This window comes from Crinia signifera, chromosome 4 (assembly GCF_055691185.1).
Source record: "Crinia signifera chromosome 4, ASM5569118v1, whole genome shotgun sequence".
NCBI lineage: Eukaryota > Metazoa > Chordata > Amphibia > Anura > Myobatrachidae > Crinia > Crinia signifera.
Window position 1 is genome coordinate 33,933,005 of NC_139220.1, and position 16,423 is coordinate 33,949,427.

Here is a 16,423-nt window from a genome sequence, read left to right on the forward strand (position 1 = left end):
ACCAGGCCCTGTACCATAGCTGGCAAAAGGGCAGAGCATTACTTCTGGTTGCATCACATTTCAAGTTGACCGGTACATTTGAAAATCAAACCTTGGCTTTCACATGACCAACGAGGAACAAATAGCATTTATTTTTTTTAAACATATAATGGTATATAATCTACTGATCTTTTTTAGAATAAAAGATAAACAAACAAAAAAAAAACCACAGTAACATTTAGTATATTCTTGTATGATGCGAAATTATAACAAAATCTAAAACAAAAAATATCCTTTCGCCGCTTATTTTTTCTTCTCTGAAGGATTTGAAATTTTTTTCATCTTTTTCTGTGGAGAGAAAATAATGGACAAAATCAATCAAATAAAAAACAGTCCTAATAGAAAATAAATATCATCGAAACATAAATATGCTGCCCCCCAGACGCCCAGCCCAAAACAATATTCAGTGCATCCAACATTAAACTGCACTTATTTATTTATTACTAGTTAATTATATAGCGCACACATATTCCGCAGCGCTTTACAGAGAATATTTGAACATTCACATCAGTCTTTTTTACTTACTCAGTATTAACCACCTGAGTATTAACCACCTGAGTGGTATTACTGAACTATTTGAGCATCTACCACTATCTTTATGTATATTGTTGGAGGCAGAAGGGAGCCCATATTAGGAGATATGGGTCCTGATATGCCACATGGAGTAGTCTGGGGTTGCTCCAAGGTAGGTAGCTCTTAGTTTAGATATATCAAGTAAGGAGACATTATCATGTGGCTCCTTGTCTGTTAATTGTAGACCCAATTTAGGGTAACGGTGGTGTGGGGTGCGGTGCCGTGGCTTTAGTGCGGCACGCCCCTACATTCTAATAACACTTAGCACTATTTTTTATTTTCCTCACTAACACTTTTTCTTTACTATTTTAATTACATTTAATTTTTTTATTTTCTCTCTTTTTATATATAGCTTAGGCTTCCTATTACTAATATTTATGAACACTACAGTATGTCACTGGTGTGCCGCTCTTTCTAGCTTATGATAGTTTTTGGGGAGCCGCACCCTGCACCTAGATATAGCGCTGGGGACCCCCAATATACAGAGAAGCCTTGACAATGGCTTGGGGGCATATCATACACCTGCGCAGGTATATCTAACCAATATCTCTGAATTCTATTATCATGTAGTGTTCAAGATTGGTTACTAATACTACTCAGTGTGCTGGGGGAAACTATGAATTTTTTTACTTACTCAGTATTAACCCCTCCCTCATGCACCTGAGTGGTATTACTGAACTAATTGAGCATCTACCACTATATGTATGTCTATATTCCCTACCACATGTAGACACACACAATCAATTCTAGGTTTAATTTGGTCGGGAGCCAATTGACCTACCAGTATATTTTTTTAGGAATGTGGGAGGAAACTGGAGTAACCGGAGAAAACCCACGCAAGCATGGGGAGAACGCCACACCATTTGGGCCATGGTGGGAATTGAACCCATGACCTCAGTGCTGTGAGGCAGTAATGCTAACCATTACACTGTGCTGCTTCACAATGTCCATGCTGCCCAACTAATCTGTGCTTACAGATATTGGAGTCTGAAATGATCGCAGCTCAAAAACTGTAACTGGATAGGTCAGGGATTATTGGAGAATACTAATGAGAGGGGAGTTCTGTGAGCTGACCAGCACAGTTATACTAGATAAAGTATAGCAAGACATTATCACCCCCCAATACTGTATGTACAAGACCAGTACCACGGTTGAATAATGAAAGACTTATGGATTAATTAGATAAGCCTGTAGCCAGAATTTGCTCCCTTTGCTGGTGTTTGGGGAGGAGGCATCTATTGTGGCTTGTCGGTGTTGCACCTATTTCCTTTATATAGAGCAGCTAGCCTGCTCACAACCAATACTAAACAATCCCATATAAAACTTCTCAGGAAGCACAGAACATAACACTTGTGTGCTGTCAGTAACAAAGCAAGGTTAACCCCCTTCAGTGGTAATTTCCGGGCTATGTTTCAGTGCCCAGACTGGCAAGCCCGGAAATTTTTTGGGATTTCCACTGTTTAGCATCCGGCTCCCTCTTCTCTGTCGCGCCTCCTCCTCACCCCGCCCGCTGTTGTATTACAGCCTGCGGCACCGGCTACTGACACGCCAGGGGCAGGGCCAGGTCGCCGGAGGGCAGGGCAGCGGCTGACATAGTGTTCAGCAGCACTGCCCGAACCCTAGACACAGCGTGGTGTTTTTTTTTAGGTAGCGCTCCCCCAAAAAAACTGGCCCAGTGGGGAGCACTACCTTTAAAAAAAAAAAAACACCACTGAAGGGGTTAAGGTTTAGCATGGTGATCCCAGATTAGGCCAGCCTTATTCTACACCGTTTTTATGCTCTCACTTTCGCTGAAGCCTTGAGTTCTCTATGGAGAAAGAGCGCTATACAAGTAAAATTAGTGGCGTAGCTACGTTTTGGGCGCCTCCCCACCGGTAGGGGTGCCCCCCCCCCGCCGCCGCCCCGCCAAGCACCCCTACCCCCCTGCCCTGCCGCCCATGCAAACCCCCCCCCCCCCCCCCATCCCCCACAGCCTTACCTATCGTGCTGGTCCCGGCGGCTCCGTTCTTCTGCTGAGGACAACCACAAAATTGCCGCCCCCACACAGACAGTTTCAGAGAACTGTGTGCTATAAAGGTAAGTCTGCGGGGGATTGGGGGGGGGGGGTTTAACTATAGCACCGCAGCCCCCGGCGCCCCCACATGCACAGCGCCCCCCCCGCGGTGGCGGGGGCTGCGGTGCTATAGTTACGCCGCTGAGTAAAATAATTATTCTTGTTCATAAACTCACCTTCAGCTTCTTATAGTGACCCAACCTGCTGCAATGCACTCTTGCTAACTCTTCAGTTGCGTAGAATAAGGTACAGAGCTTGCAATAGAAACCGGAAACCAAATATTCAGTTCCTGAAAAGAAAATCGTGAAAATCAAGAGATATAAATAAAAAATTTATATATTGCTGCTTTTTTTGCCGTCAAAACCTTGTTAATGTATCAAATGAGAAATCATATTGTCAGACAAACACAGTGGAAGCAGCCATGTTCATGCCCGTGTCATTGGTTACAGGTATGACCCCAAAATAAAGCCACAAAAAAAAAAAAAATATCATGTCAACCTTTTTTATGCGTCAACTATTGCCTATGTTGATCTTGTCCATGTCAACCATTTGGGGGGTGAACCTATACACTGTCCACCCTTTATACCAGAGGTGGCCAAATATGTCCTCAAGATCTACCAACAGTTCATGTTTTTCAGGCAACCTGTGGATCTATAGTAGGAATGAATGCAGCATGTTTGAAAATGTGACAGTTAGTAATGACTACAGCTGTGCACCAGCTAGGGAGTCTGGGAAATGTGACCATTATACCCCTTTTACACTGCCACAAAACCGCGGGTCTTCGGCGGGTCAGACCCAGGTCAGCGGTGGTGTAAATAGGACACGCCATGTCCCTTTACACGGGACTTCTACCCAGGTCCTGACCTGGGTAGAACACGGCTAGGACCTGGGTAGAGGGCGGTGTAAATGGGTACGCCGGGTCATTCAGCTCCCATTTACAACAATGGGGGGACGTGCAAGGTTGGGGGGGGGGGGGGCACAGAAAGCCTGCGCTGCTGTCTGCTATACTCTGCAGACAGCAGCAGTGGAGGAGGTGAATGGACAAGAGCTGGGGGGGGGGGCTGCCCAGCAGATTATTTTAATGCTGGGCTTGCCCCCAGCGCAGCGGTCCGAGTCCAATCGGCGGCTGGGGGATGCAGCGGTGTACAATGGAGCAAACGTTGGGTCACACCTGGCTTGAAGCGGGGATCAAAAACCCGGGTGCGACCCGGCATTCTTGGTATAAAAGGGGTATAAGTAATGACTACAGCTGTGTACCAGCTAGGTGGTCAGGGGAATGTGACAGTTAGTAATGACTACAGCTGGGCACCAGCTAGGTGGTCTGGGGAATGTGACAGTTAGTAATGACTACAGCTGGGCACCAGCTAGGTGGTCTGGGGAATGTGACAGTTAGTAATGACTACAGCTGGGCACCAGCTAGGTGGTCTGAGAAATGTGGACCGTTGGTAATGACTACAGCTGGGCACCAGCTAGGTGATCTGAAAAATGTGGACCGTTGGTAGATTTTGAGGACCGGTTTGGCCACCCCTGCTTTATATCCTAACTTAGCTAGAGACACACTCTCACAAAATGGCTGCTTGCATCACGTGGAGACCAGAGCTACACTTTGGCCCTGATTCTGGTTGGCTCGGTAAGCTGCGAAGCTTGCAGTTCACTTGATCCCAGAGGGCACACCCTGCCGGATCATCACATGCAGGTTATGTTCTCCCTTTATGCATGCACAGGCCGTCACTGCTGCTGTCTCCTCCACACATGAGCCAGCTACCAGGGAAGAGAGACAGACCCTTTTTGAATCTCTAGATAATGCAGTTTCATATCGGCCATCTTGGATTCCAAAAAGAAAAAGTCTGCATTTTCCATGGGAGCTTGGTGAGATATGGGGAGTATATCACTGTACATGTTAGTTGTGGCTGCCTGAGTGTGTGGGGACACAAACCTTCACAGCAGGGGACACATCCTTGCTAATGTCCTCTGAGCAGACGAAATAGGAACAAACCTTACCAACAGTAATATTGGGATTATAGGTCCCCAAATCTTCAGCGCAAGAAGCTTCTGTTTCACTTGTTTCGGCTGCATTTTCGCTATCCGGAGCCATTTCAGAGACAGCGTTTTCAGACGTTACAGATCTCCCTTTATTTACTTCTAGTCCCTGTTGTTCCTCTGCCTCCTTCAGACTAGTGCTCGTCATGAATGAGCTACACTCCTCTTTACCAGTCTGGTCTGCCTCGGCTGTCAACTTGGGACTTCCTGTATCCTCTTCATCGTCATCAACAGTAACCAAGTCTGCAACGTCTTCAGGAATGCTGTGTGGACCCTTCAAGCAAAATAGGCATATATTAGAGAGATGTGCACAATTGGATCTCAGGCATCAGTCACAAATAAAATGTACACATAAAAGAAATTAGGCCGTAATAGGGTGTAAAACAGTGTTTTTCAACCACTGTGCCGTGGTACACTAGTGTGCCTTGAGCTGTTCTCAAGTGTGCCCCCAGATCTAGAGATGCCCAAAGACAGTTTACAGCCACTACCGGTTCAACTGTTATTTACTGGTCTCTTCTTTTCATGTGAGGGCCAATGTATTTTATTTTTGTTACCTGTGGGGACCAGTGGGATTGTTTTTTTAAATGGGGGCCAATAGTTTTTTTTTTTTTCCTGTGGAGATCTCATGGTGTGCCTTGGCAATTGTAAAATCTTATTTAGTGTGCCGCAAGGTAAAATGGTTGAAAATCACTGGTGTAAAGACTATATATGTACATATAAATAGAGAAATGGGTAAATTATGGCCTCACAAGTACACCAGGAAATTAGTAATGCAAGTACCATGTTTTTCTCCTCTGTTACTTTAGGAGTAGAGGAAATCGGTCCGTGCCCCTCAGCTTTGTCGGCGTCTTCCTTACTTGTGTCACCCATTTCTGCATCATCGTCAACGGAGCTGCTGGTGTCCATGAGACTGGTAGCATCGTCCTCCTCTACAGGTTCCAGCTCCTCCTGGTCTGCATCCTCAGCGGTGACCATTTCAGAAAGCTCAATTTCTCCATTGCTGCTTTCCGATTTCTGACTGCTGTCAGTCGTCATCTGCTTCTGTTGAGTACTGTTCTTGAGGTTAAATGCTTTAATTCTTTTTATATTGGGGAGGACACAAAAAAAATTGGGGGTTATTTGGGATTAAATAGCTACAGAACTGCCTGGGTCAATATCTTGAACAAGGTCCATACACACTGGGCGATTTTGATTTGAAATCAGCTCAGTTTTGTCATTTGAGCTGCTTTTAGCTCAAAAGCCGTCCAGAGCTTTTGCGCGCTCCGGCATCACCGCCGGCGGCTGCCGCTCATCCGCTAGTATTACCAGGCGGCTTTCCATTGTGTCCTGCTACGGAAAGTCGTCCACCGCCGGGAAAACCGCTCAGAAGGGCGAAAATCGCTCAGTGTGTATGTGAACATCTTTATCCATATGCGCTGGGCAAAATCACCCAGTGTGTATGGGCCTATAGACCTCTTTCCAGAAAGTCCCCCATTATATGCATCCTGAATAGCTCACAGAAGACGATCAGCTGACCGTGTACTACGGCAAGAGGAAACCTCTCTTTGGAATTCTCATCTGGTTATTGTACAAAAGCAAAACATTAAAGCCAGGGGTGGACAAGATGTAGAGGTAGTGACTTCAACCTTAAAGCAATCTAGGATCTTTTAAAGAGTCAGGGAACAGGTGTTCCCCTCTAAAAGCTTACCTGTCAGACTGTTCTTGTTGTATCTGCTCCGCAGTTTTGTTTGGAATCTACAGAACAATACAAAAAAATAAAAAATCTTTTAAAAAACACAAATATTTAATTGCAACATACAAATCATTTAAATCACGAAGCAGAGAGGCAATTGCAGGAAGATTATATCTTGGGAGAGTCTTGTGCAGTGGACCCACACACTTTCTTGGGCACCGAGCTTGGCGACTGGTGTAGTATAGTCTAGTATTTGCAGACGGGAACGACAGTATTGAGCTTTTGAGAAATTTCCATTTGTTTTTCAGCGCTTTCCAACAGGGAACAAGACTGTAAGAGGCCTGGACACACACAGGTGTAAGAATAGCAGATGACTTACTTTTAGGACGAGCTTTTTGTATCTTAAACAGAGTTTAACGAGTAATCTCTTTCGCATGAACATTAGAGGTTTTTTCGTGCAGCGTTTGACCATTCTTTTTGCGTCTTCAGGATGCTCCATTTCGATAAAAGCCTACAATCAAACAAAAGGTGACTACTCACTTGAAAAAACAAACAAACAAAAAAGTAGAGCAACCGTGGGCTACCTTTTCCCAAAGTTATATTTACCTGCTTCCTCAATTTCATTAATATATACGTTTTCACTTTTCCAAACTGCTCGGCCAGCTTGATGACTGAAGCATCAGTGTAAGCAGTAGCGTAGGGCAAGTTGCTGAGATATACAACATGAAAATCATCTGGGTTTGTTGCCGGTTTTGGTATTGCTTCAACCCCAGCCGGTTTCTTAATGGTTGAGAAAAAACAAAACAAAAAAAAATGTAACAAATAAAAAGGAAAAACTTCTGGAATCCTAGCAATTCTCAGTTTTATAGCTTACGATTGTCAAATTAAGCAGGGAACCGGTTTCCCTCTGAACTTTGCAAGCGGATAATAAAACGGGTTACCCGGCAGGATACATTTGCAGCCCATAAAGGAGAGCGCCAAAGAATCCGTAAGAAATGAATGGCAAATCTGGATGACCTAATCGTGGCAAGAGACAACTGTGGGGGGGTGTATTCAATCCTGGGTCACGACCATCGATCCGTCCTGACAGCCGTGACCCTGGCCCATTTTTGCTTTGCTCGACCGCATATCGACAGGCGGGCTTCAATGGCCCGCCTCCTGATCGGTGAAAAGGGGGTGTGTCCGCATAAACAGTTGTGGATTGTCGATATTCATCAGTGATCGTGGCAATTCAAGGCCGTTATCGGCAAAACGGGACCGACTTTCAAAGATGTCGGGCCCATTTTGCTGATCTGCCTCTTCAATGCTGTCGGGCAAGACAGCATTGAATAGGCGCCCGCCACTATTTCCCCCGTCGGAAATAGCGGCGGGGATTGAATACCCCCCTGTGTTAAAAAAAAAACTTTGTTTCATTGTTATTTTGTTTATGTTGCATAATGTTGAAGTCCGCTGCTCTGGGGCATGACAATTGGTATTTTAAGATTCAACAGGCAGTTAATAGGTAACAAAGAGAACTGAAATCTTCAAAACACTTATCCGTTAGCGGGATAGCCCCCCCAAAAAATAGGAATAAATATGTTTGCAGCCTTCTTATTACCATCTCCAAAGCTTAGAAGCCTGGAGAAAGAGTTACTGAGCGGAACCTGGGGACAATGAGAACGCAGTTCATGTAGCACTTGGACCACTAGTGGAGCATTGTATGAGGGTAGCGAAAGCAGAACTAGGAACTTATTTAAATGTAAATACCTTAATGGTCTTAAATTGTTGTGACATGAGCACTTTAACGCTCTTTCCAAGTATATAAGCCGGATGAGTACTGAAGTAATCCACCACAGCCATAGCAGCTTGAGCTGTGGACATCTCAATCAAAGCCTGCAGAAGGAGAAAGAAGAAACGACAGTACGGATGGTGTAATGGCTCATTACTGCCTCACATCACTGAGGTCATGGGTTCGATTCCCACCATGGCTCTAACTGTGCGGTGTTTGTATATTCTCCCCGTACTTGTGTGGGTTTCCTCCGGGTACTCCAGTTTCCTCCCACAATCCAAAAATATACTGGTAGGTTAATTGGCTCCCAACAAAATTAACCCTGGAATGTCTGTGTGTCTGTGTGTACATGTCTTAGGGAATATAGATTGTAAGCTCCACTGGGGCAGGGACGGATGTGAATGGGCAAATATTCTCTGTACAGCGCTGCGGAATATGTGTGCGCTATATAAGACACTGGTAATAAATAAATACATGTAAAGGCCTTCATACACTGGGCCAATTTGTCCTAAGAACAAGTCGGGCCATAAGATTTGGCACTTGATGTGCCATTTTTACATGCAATAAATCGCATTTGAACCAAATTGGCTCAGTGTATCAGCCCCTTAGGGGCTAATTGAGATTTGTTCGCAAAAGTCCAAAGTCGGCCCATCCACCGATGGTTTAGGTCTGCACATGTGCTGGCCCTCGGCTGCGAGTGCCTACTGCTAAGTTTTTCTTTGTCGAGGCGCTCGCAGCCTGAGTGACATCACAAAAACTATGGGTACGTCCACAGAAATGCTGGGTGGGCCCCAGCGAATGCAGACGTGGCCCCCCCCAAAAATTTGCGCCGAACCATACAGTCGCAGAGAGACTCCTTAATCAAACGCCGGGCAGAGGGAAAAAAATCATTGAATGGTAAGTGACCATCACCTCTGTGCGCGTACACACCTCCATTCACATCCCTGCAAAGGGATTTGTGTGGCGTGCGCTTGGCGCCGTTATCCTGCTCAGTAGACTATGAAAACTCGCAGCTTAGCGAGCAGGTCTGAATTGGGATGAAGGGTCTGAGCAGGAGGAACATAAAGCAGCAATATCTCTCTGTGCCTCCTCATTGGTCCCTCAACACTGGTCCCTGCCTACCACAGAGCCTGGAGGTGATTGGCTGTTTGCCAATCACATGAGCTTTGGGGAGGGGTCAGTGATGCACTGCTTCATTACCCCTCTTGCCCTTCTGCTCCATCGGAGACCTGCATTATGTTTTGACAGGTGCACCTTCACCTCCCCACCTACATACTACTGTATATTCACATGCATTTTGTCAAATTAACAAAAAAAAATGGCCTATATCATCCATAATTGTTTTTAAATTCCATATGTTTTATATCTTGCACAAACTGTAGTCCAAAAAGCGTGCCTAATGTTCATACATCATTCTTCTTAACCGAATAGCTGCTTATCGCACCAAATGGCTCTGCAAGTTTTAGAAGCTCAAACTTCAGGTACATTGATGGTACCAAGTCTGTAACATGAACCACTCTGCCGGTTTCCTGATAGGGAGAGGAAAATAAATAGTAAGTTTTATTTATATAGCGCACTTTCTCCAACAGGACTCAAGGAGCTTTACAAACATTAAATAACAGTGCACATACTGTAATACAAAGGGTTATCAGTACAAGGAACAGGCAATCATGGCAGTACAGAAATACATCACACATACAGATATACACAAGACGCATTCTAATAAGGGACACGGACATGGGGAACATATAATTACCGAGCTGTGCAGTACCCAGGCAGTCATTCAGCGGCGCCACATGGTGATTGCACCAGCCAGATAGGTAGCCAGTAACAGTACAGCCATTCAGCTGCGCCACATGGTGATTGCACCAGCCAGATAGGTAGCCAGTAACAGTACAGATATAGGACACGTACAGATATATACTAGATGTACTCTAATGAGGGACACGGACATGGGGAACATATAATTACTGAGCTGCGCAGCACCCAGGCAGCCATTCAGCGGTGCCACATGGTGACACAATTAAAGCACAATTTTTAGTACACAATACAGCTGAGATATAGGGAAGTGAGTGAGAATAGATGCAGGTACAGATTCTATGTGAGTAAGAGAGCTGTAGTTGAAATGCAAGCAGAGTGCTTTGAGAACAGGAGGGAAGAGGACCCTGCTCTAAGGAGCTTACACTCTAGAAGGAGGGGGAGACAGACAGGTGACATAAGGTGCAGGTAAATACACAGCTCAACTTCAAAACTATATATATATATATATATATATATATATATATATATATATATATATATATATATATATATATCGGCGGATTAAAATTTATTGTTAGGGCCATGGGTACATGGCCGATCGCCGCATTATATACTAGTGCATGGCACGTCAGTGATAAACTTAATTCATTAAATAGTTATTGCTCGGCTAAAATATGGCATAGGGCGATGTTTAATATACCAAAACCTTCCTCAAGAACTGCACTATATATTAATGAAAACTGCACAAAAATTTGTCCAAATATATATAATATATTTAAAAAATACATTTAAATAAAACTGTGTTGTCTCTACGTGTAACAAGCCTGTGAATTCTAGATACAAATATAAACCGGATATGTAATGTTGTACAACAGGCATGGTATTTACCCTGCGCTGGATGTTATTATTATTTTATTTATAAGGCGCCACAAGTGTTTCGCAGCGCCGTACAAAGGAACAATACAGGGAGACAAAACTTGGCATAACATTGAATAAATAACAAAAGTAGAGTACAAATAAAGAGCACCACAGTTCAATACACATTACAGCTTAAATGTAAGTAGTGAGGACTCAATCAACATACAACTAGAGGCTTGATGCCAATGATGGAGATGAGTATGAAGATGGTCACTGAGTGTTGGAGTATAGGAGAGCTGTGAGTGACATGTGAAGAGAAGTGGGCTTTGACAACAGGAGGGAAGATGTACACTGTAAGCAGTGAAAAAGATATTGTTGGTGGCGTCAGCGAGTCAGCTTTAAGGTGCCCATACACTAGTGGGATTTGGACACTTTTCAGCCGATTCCACCGGATCGGGCAGAGAATTTCGGATGAAGTGCATCAAATCACGTGTATTTTATCTCGGCTTCGAAGTACCGGAGATCGCAAGGGCTGCACTACAGATTTATCAGGTCTGCAGCCCTTGCTGGGATTCCATGGGATATATTGTATGCAAAAGGACAGCATACGGTATATTGCATGTGATTCTGCCGCCCGGGAAGCTGCCAGGCGATGCAAGGGGATTGTGTGCCACTAACAGCATAAAATCAGTTTGCCATGAACAATCTTCATTTTGGAGGAGAAACCTCACTCCCCTCTCCGATGCCCCAGCCAATGGAATTTTACATCCGCTACATCTTGTCCTGCCTTATTCTTAGACACTTACATATTCATGTAAGTATTTTAACTATATCAATAATACCCCTTTTACACCAAAACGCCGGGTCGCACCCGGCTTTTTTAGACCCAGGTTCAAGCCGGGTGCGACCCGGCGTTTAGTGCAATTTACACCGGGCGGACAGCCCAGCACGGCCCGCACCCGCCCCCCCCCCCCCCCTCCCGGTGCTTGGAGATGACAGGATGATGTCATCTCCAAGCGCCAATCACCGCCACCGCCGGACCGGAACGCTGCTGGGGGCAGCCCAGCACTAAGGTAAGCTGCTGGGCTGCCCCCAGTCCCCGCGCGCACCCCCCCACCCCACCGTCGCACAGGAGGTGAATGGATGCCGCACACAGGCATCCGTTCACCTCCCTCCCCCGCCACCGCTGCTGTCTGCAGGGTATAGCAGACAGCAGCGCCGGCTGTCAGTGTCAGGCTGACAATCCGTCCAACCTGCGGACGCTGCGGTCTGCAGGTTGGACGTTCCTCATTCATGTAAATGGGAGCCGGGTCATCCGACCCGGCGTTCCCATTTACACCGCCCTCTACCCAGGTCCTAGCCGTGTTCTACCCAGGTCAGGACCTGGGTAGAAGTCCCGTGTAAAGGGACACGGCGGTAGGGATTTACACCGCCGAAGATCCGGGTCTGACCCGCCGCTGACCCGGATTTTTCGGCGGTGTAAAAGGGGTATAATACTTTGGTTGATATAAAACATTGAAAGTGTGTACTTCTATAGTAACCCTGTATTTTCACACAATAAACGGTAAATTTTCGCGCAGTAAACTGGGCACTAGATAGCCCAATAAAACATCAGACAAAAATCGTGGAAAAAAAACAAGGTGGCACTGGAGTGCAGTGTTCATTCTAGCACCCGCTATCTTTGAAAACCCATGCAGTTCCTCTTCTCTGCCTGGGGTGTCACTGTCTGCTGTAGTGCTTCTAGCACTGTGTGGTCTGTATATCAGCACTGATATGCAAACCAGACCTGTGCTAGAAACACCCCAGCAGACAGCGACACCCCAGGCAGGGAACAGGAACTGCATGGGTTTTCAAAGATAGCGGGTGCTAGAATGAACACTAGGAGTGCTTTACAGTGGGGAATAGAAGGTGACCACAAGGAGCTTGGGCACTTTAAATATTAAACAGTGTGGCTAGACTTTAAAGTGCCCATGCTCCTTGCGGTCGCAGTCTATAAAGCACTAAAAGCACTCCAGTGCCACCTAGTGGATGAAGGAGAAACAGTGTTTGCCATGCGAAAAGCCTCTTAGTCGTCAAGAAACAACACTAATATAAGGATGGACTTACTTGTCCCATTTCCAGGTGTTTTGGTCCAGGCAGATCTTTAGCTCCTGCACATTTAAAAAGAAACAAATATAAAATATATAAAACACGCATTACACCAAAAGCTCTGCTTCACACACAAACACAGAATAAAGTTGGAAACTGAAATCCATTATGTTATATGCTGAATATTACAAGCGGGAAGAAATGACACAGAGCTTGTGGACTTTTAGGAACTCTGTTAGGATAGGCCAGGGTATCCATGGATCCACGCAGCACAGCATGGAGAGTGATGGTTGAGGCTGGAGTTGGCATGTAAAGTAACCAAGCTTTAAATTGTAAGGATCCCACAGTGCTGTATGCAGACAGAACCGTGCTTGAATGTGCATCTTGCCCTGTTAGAAAGTTCAAGTCTCTGGAAGAAGGGCCAAACACAGCTAAAAACAAATTGGACAGAGCTGAAATCTGACCTTTCAGCTAGGCTTTAATTCGGCCTCGAAGGAAGGCCAAGAAACGATAGTAGAAATTTGGAAATATGGACCTTTGTCTGTTAAAAACACAATATATAGATTTTCTCTATCCTGTTGTAATTGCATGACAAAACCAGATTCTGGGCCTGCAGCTTAGTAGAGACAACACAGAGTGAGAACAACATTTTGCCTTAAAAAGCTTTGTCTCAAAAAAGGGATTTTTGTAAGAACTTACCGTTCGAATCCCTTTCTCTGATATGGTCCTGGTGACACAGCTCAACACTGGGATGTAGGAGGGTCCGAAGGAGCCAGGCACCTATCCTAAAGCTTTTAGAGGGTAGGCTCCTCCCCTACTGCATCCCGGACTCTTCAGTTCAATCTTTCAAAGCCACTGGAATACATTAACTCAGTACAAACGCCTGCACATATTATATGCACATTTTTCAACAATAACTTTTAACCAAATAACATGAAATATCATGAACCTGGCATACTTACTGAGCATAAGGGAGGGATCGCTGTGTCACCAGGACCATATCAGAGAAAGGGATTCGAACGGTAAGTTCTTACAAAAATCCCTTTTTCTCTTTCAATGGTCCTGGTGACACAGCTCAACACTGGGACGTTCCAGAGCCGGTCATTTGGGTGGGTACGCTCAGGTCTGCAGCTGTCATCACTGCACACCCGAATGATGCGTCCTCCGACGCGAACTCATGGAACCTATAGAATTTGGCAAATGTATGAACAGATGACCAAGTGGCAGCCCTGCAAACCTGCTCAGCTGTTGCCCCATGTCGAACCGCCCAAGAGGTGGCAACCGACCTGGTGGTATGCGCATTAATCCTGGCCGGAACAGGCCTACCAACTTTAGTATATGCAAACGCTATAACAGAGCGCAACCACCTAGCAATGGTCTGCTTAGAAGCAGGCCATCCAATTTTGTGTATATCATACAACACTAACAAGGTATCAGTCTTTCTGACACTCTTAACTCTGTTCACATAAATGCGTAAGGCACGCACAACATCCAAACTCCTCAATTTGTCCCTTTTTCTTGAACCCTCTGGGGGTTGGAACACAGGCAGAACTATCTCCTGATTTAGATGGAAAGCAGAGACTACTTTAGGTAAAAACTGGGGTACCGTCCGAAGAACCGCCCTATCATCATGAAATATCAGGAACGGAGACTTGCATGACAATGCTCCCAACTCTGACACCCTCTTTGCTGACGCCACTGCCAACAAAAATACCAGTTTCCATGTAAGAAACTTAAGGTCAGCCGACCTTAATGGTTCAAAAGGTGCCTTCTGAAGGCATTCCAAAACCAGCGATAAGTCCCATGGTGCTACTGGTTGTTTGTAGGGAGGCTTCAACCGAGACACCCCCTGTAGGAAGGTCTGTACTTCCAGTAACACTGCTATCCTTTTCTGGAAGTAAATGGACAAAGCCGAGATCTGCACCTTTAGAGACTGAAGGCTTAACCCAGAGGAAAAACCATCCTGCAAAAATTCCAACATTTTGGTAAATTTGAAGCGTGATGTATGTGACATCTGTCTCTCACACCAACGAATATAGGTCTTCCAGACCCTATAATAATTTACCGAGGACACTGACTTTCTGGCTTTTATCATGGTGTTAGCCACTGCCTCTGAGAATCCCTTATTCCTTAAAATGGCGGTTTCAACAGCCAGGCCGTCAAAATTAAGCGAGCTGAATCCAGATGATTGAACGGCCCTTGACTTAGAAGATCTGACCTCAGAGGTAGACAAAACGAGTCCACAGACAATCTCTGAAGCCTCGAGTACCAGGACCTCCTTGGCCAATCTGGGGCCACTAAAATCACTGGGATTTCTTGGGCCTGTATCCTTTTCAACACTCTCGCCAGCATTGGAACTGGCGGAAAGACATAAAGAAGATTCCCCACCCAGGGGATAGTCATGGCATCCACTGCTTCTGCCAGTGGATCCCTTGTCCTGGCATAAAACCTGGGCACCTGATGGTTGAACCTGGATGCCATCAGGTCCACGTCCGGGGTTCCCCATTTCAAGGTAATTTGATGAAATATCTGAGGATTCAGGCCCCATTCCCCTTCCTTCAGCTCCTCCCTGCTCAGGAAGTCAGCCTCTATATTCTCCACTCCTGGTATGAATATAGCTGATAGAGCTGGAACATTCTGTTCCGCCCACAAGAGGATTCTTGACACCTCCCCCATGGCCATTTTGCTGCGTGTGCCCCCCTGGTGATTCAGATACGCCACAGCTGTGGCGTTGTCGGTCTGAATCCTTAAAGGGAGCCTCTGTAACCTGTCTCCCGCCAGAGAAATCACTTTCCACACAGCTCTCAGTTCCAAGATGTTGATCGGTAAGGCAGATTCCTCTGGAGTCCACAAGCCCTGCAGACGCAGGTCCAAGACTACTGCCCCCCAGCCCCTGAGACTGGCGTCGGTAGTGACTACCAGCCAGCTCCAGGACTGCAGTGACCGACCCCACTGAAGGGAATCCACGTCTGTCCACCACTTCAGGGAGGCTCGAGTTTCCGAAGACAGCACTATCTGTTCTGACTTCATGGTCTGTGTGTTTCCTGACCAAGCCGTCAAAATGTTCCACTGGAACACCCGAGAGTGGAACCTGGCAAACTGCAGCGTCTCGAAAGACGCCACCATCTTCCCCAGCAGCTTGAGGCACCTCCACACTGATGTGCTCCGAGAGCTGAGAATCTCCTGGACTAAGGCAACCAGATCCCTGGCCTTTGCCTCCGGTAAAAATACCCGATGTAGATGGGTATCCAGAATGACTCCCAAGAATTGGAGTCTCTGTGACGGCACCAACTGAGACTTTTGCAAGTTTAAAAGCCAGCCGTGAGCCTGCAAAAAACTGATGGCTTCTGCCAAGTGACTCTGCAACCTGTCTGCTGACTCTGCTTTGAACAGCAGGTCGTCCAAATAAGGTATCACTGTGATTCCCCTCAGTCGGAGCACAGCCGCCATTACAGACATTATCTTGGTGAAAACCCTTGGTGCTGTGGCCAGACCAAAGGGCAACGCCTGGAACTAAGAGCAGGTCTCCTATCGCAAACCTCAACAAGGCCTGATGTTCTGGGTGTATAGG

At 45.9% G+C, this 16,423-nt stretch overlaps 1 protein-coding gene across 1 annotated transcript in view; it reads right to left on the reverse strand.

The window, feature by feature from the left end:
- Positions 1-109: 109 nt before the first annotated feature.
- LOC146073929 (matrin-3-like) overlaps positions 110-16,423 on the reverse strand; it is a 33,787-nt gene continuing 17,473 nt past the window's right edge. Inside the window, exons 6-15 of the mRNA XM_083181512.1 lie at positions 12,871-12,914; positions 9,555-9,674; positions 8,124-8,249; positions 6,984-7,157; positions 6,757-6,888; positions 6,393-6,439; positions 5,486-5,783; positions 4,667-4,979; positions 2,842-2,954; positions 110-327 (exon numbers count right to left, since the gene is read on the reverse strand). Coding sequence (XP_083037638.1) covers positions 283-327; positions 2,842-2,954; positions 4,667-4,979; positions 5,486-5,783; positions 6,393-6,439; positions 6,757-6,888; positions 6,984-7,157; positions 8,124-8,249; positions 9,555-9,674; positions 12,871-12,914 — 1,412 coding nt within the window. The 3' untranslated portion in view covers positions 110-282. The remainder of the gene's footprint in view (positions 328-2,841; positions 2,955-4,666; positions 4,980-5,485; positions 5,784-6,392; positions 6,440-6,756; positions 6,889-6,983; positions 7,158-8,123; positions 8,250-9,554; positions 9,675-12,870; positions 12,915-16,423) is intronic.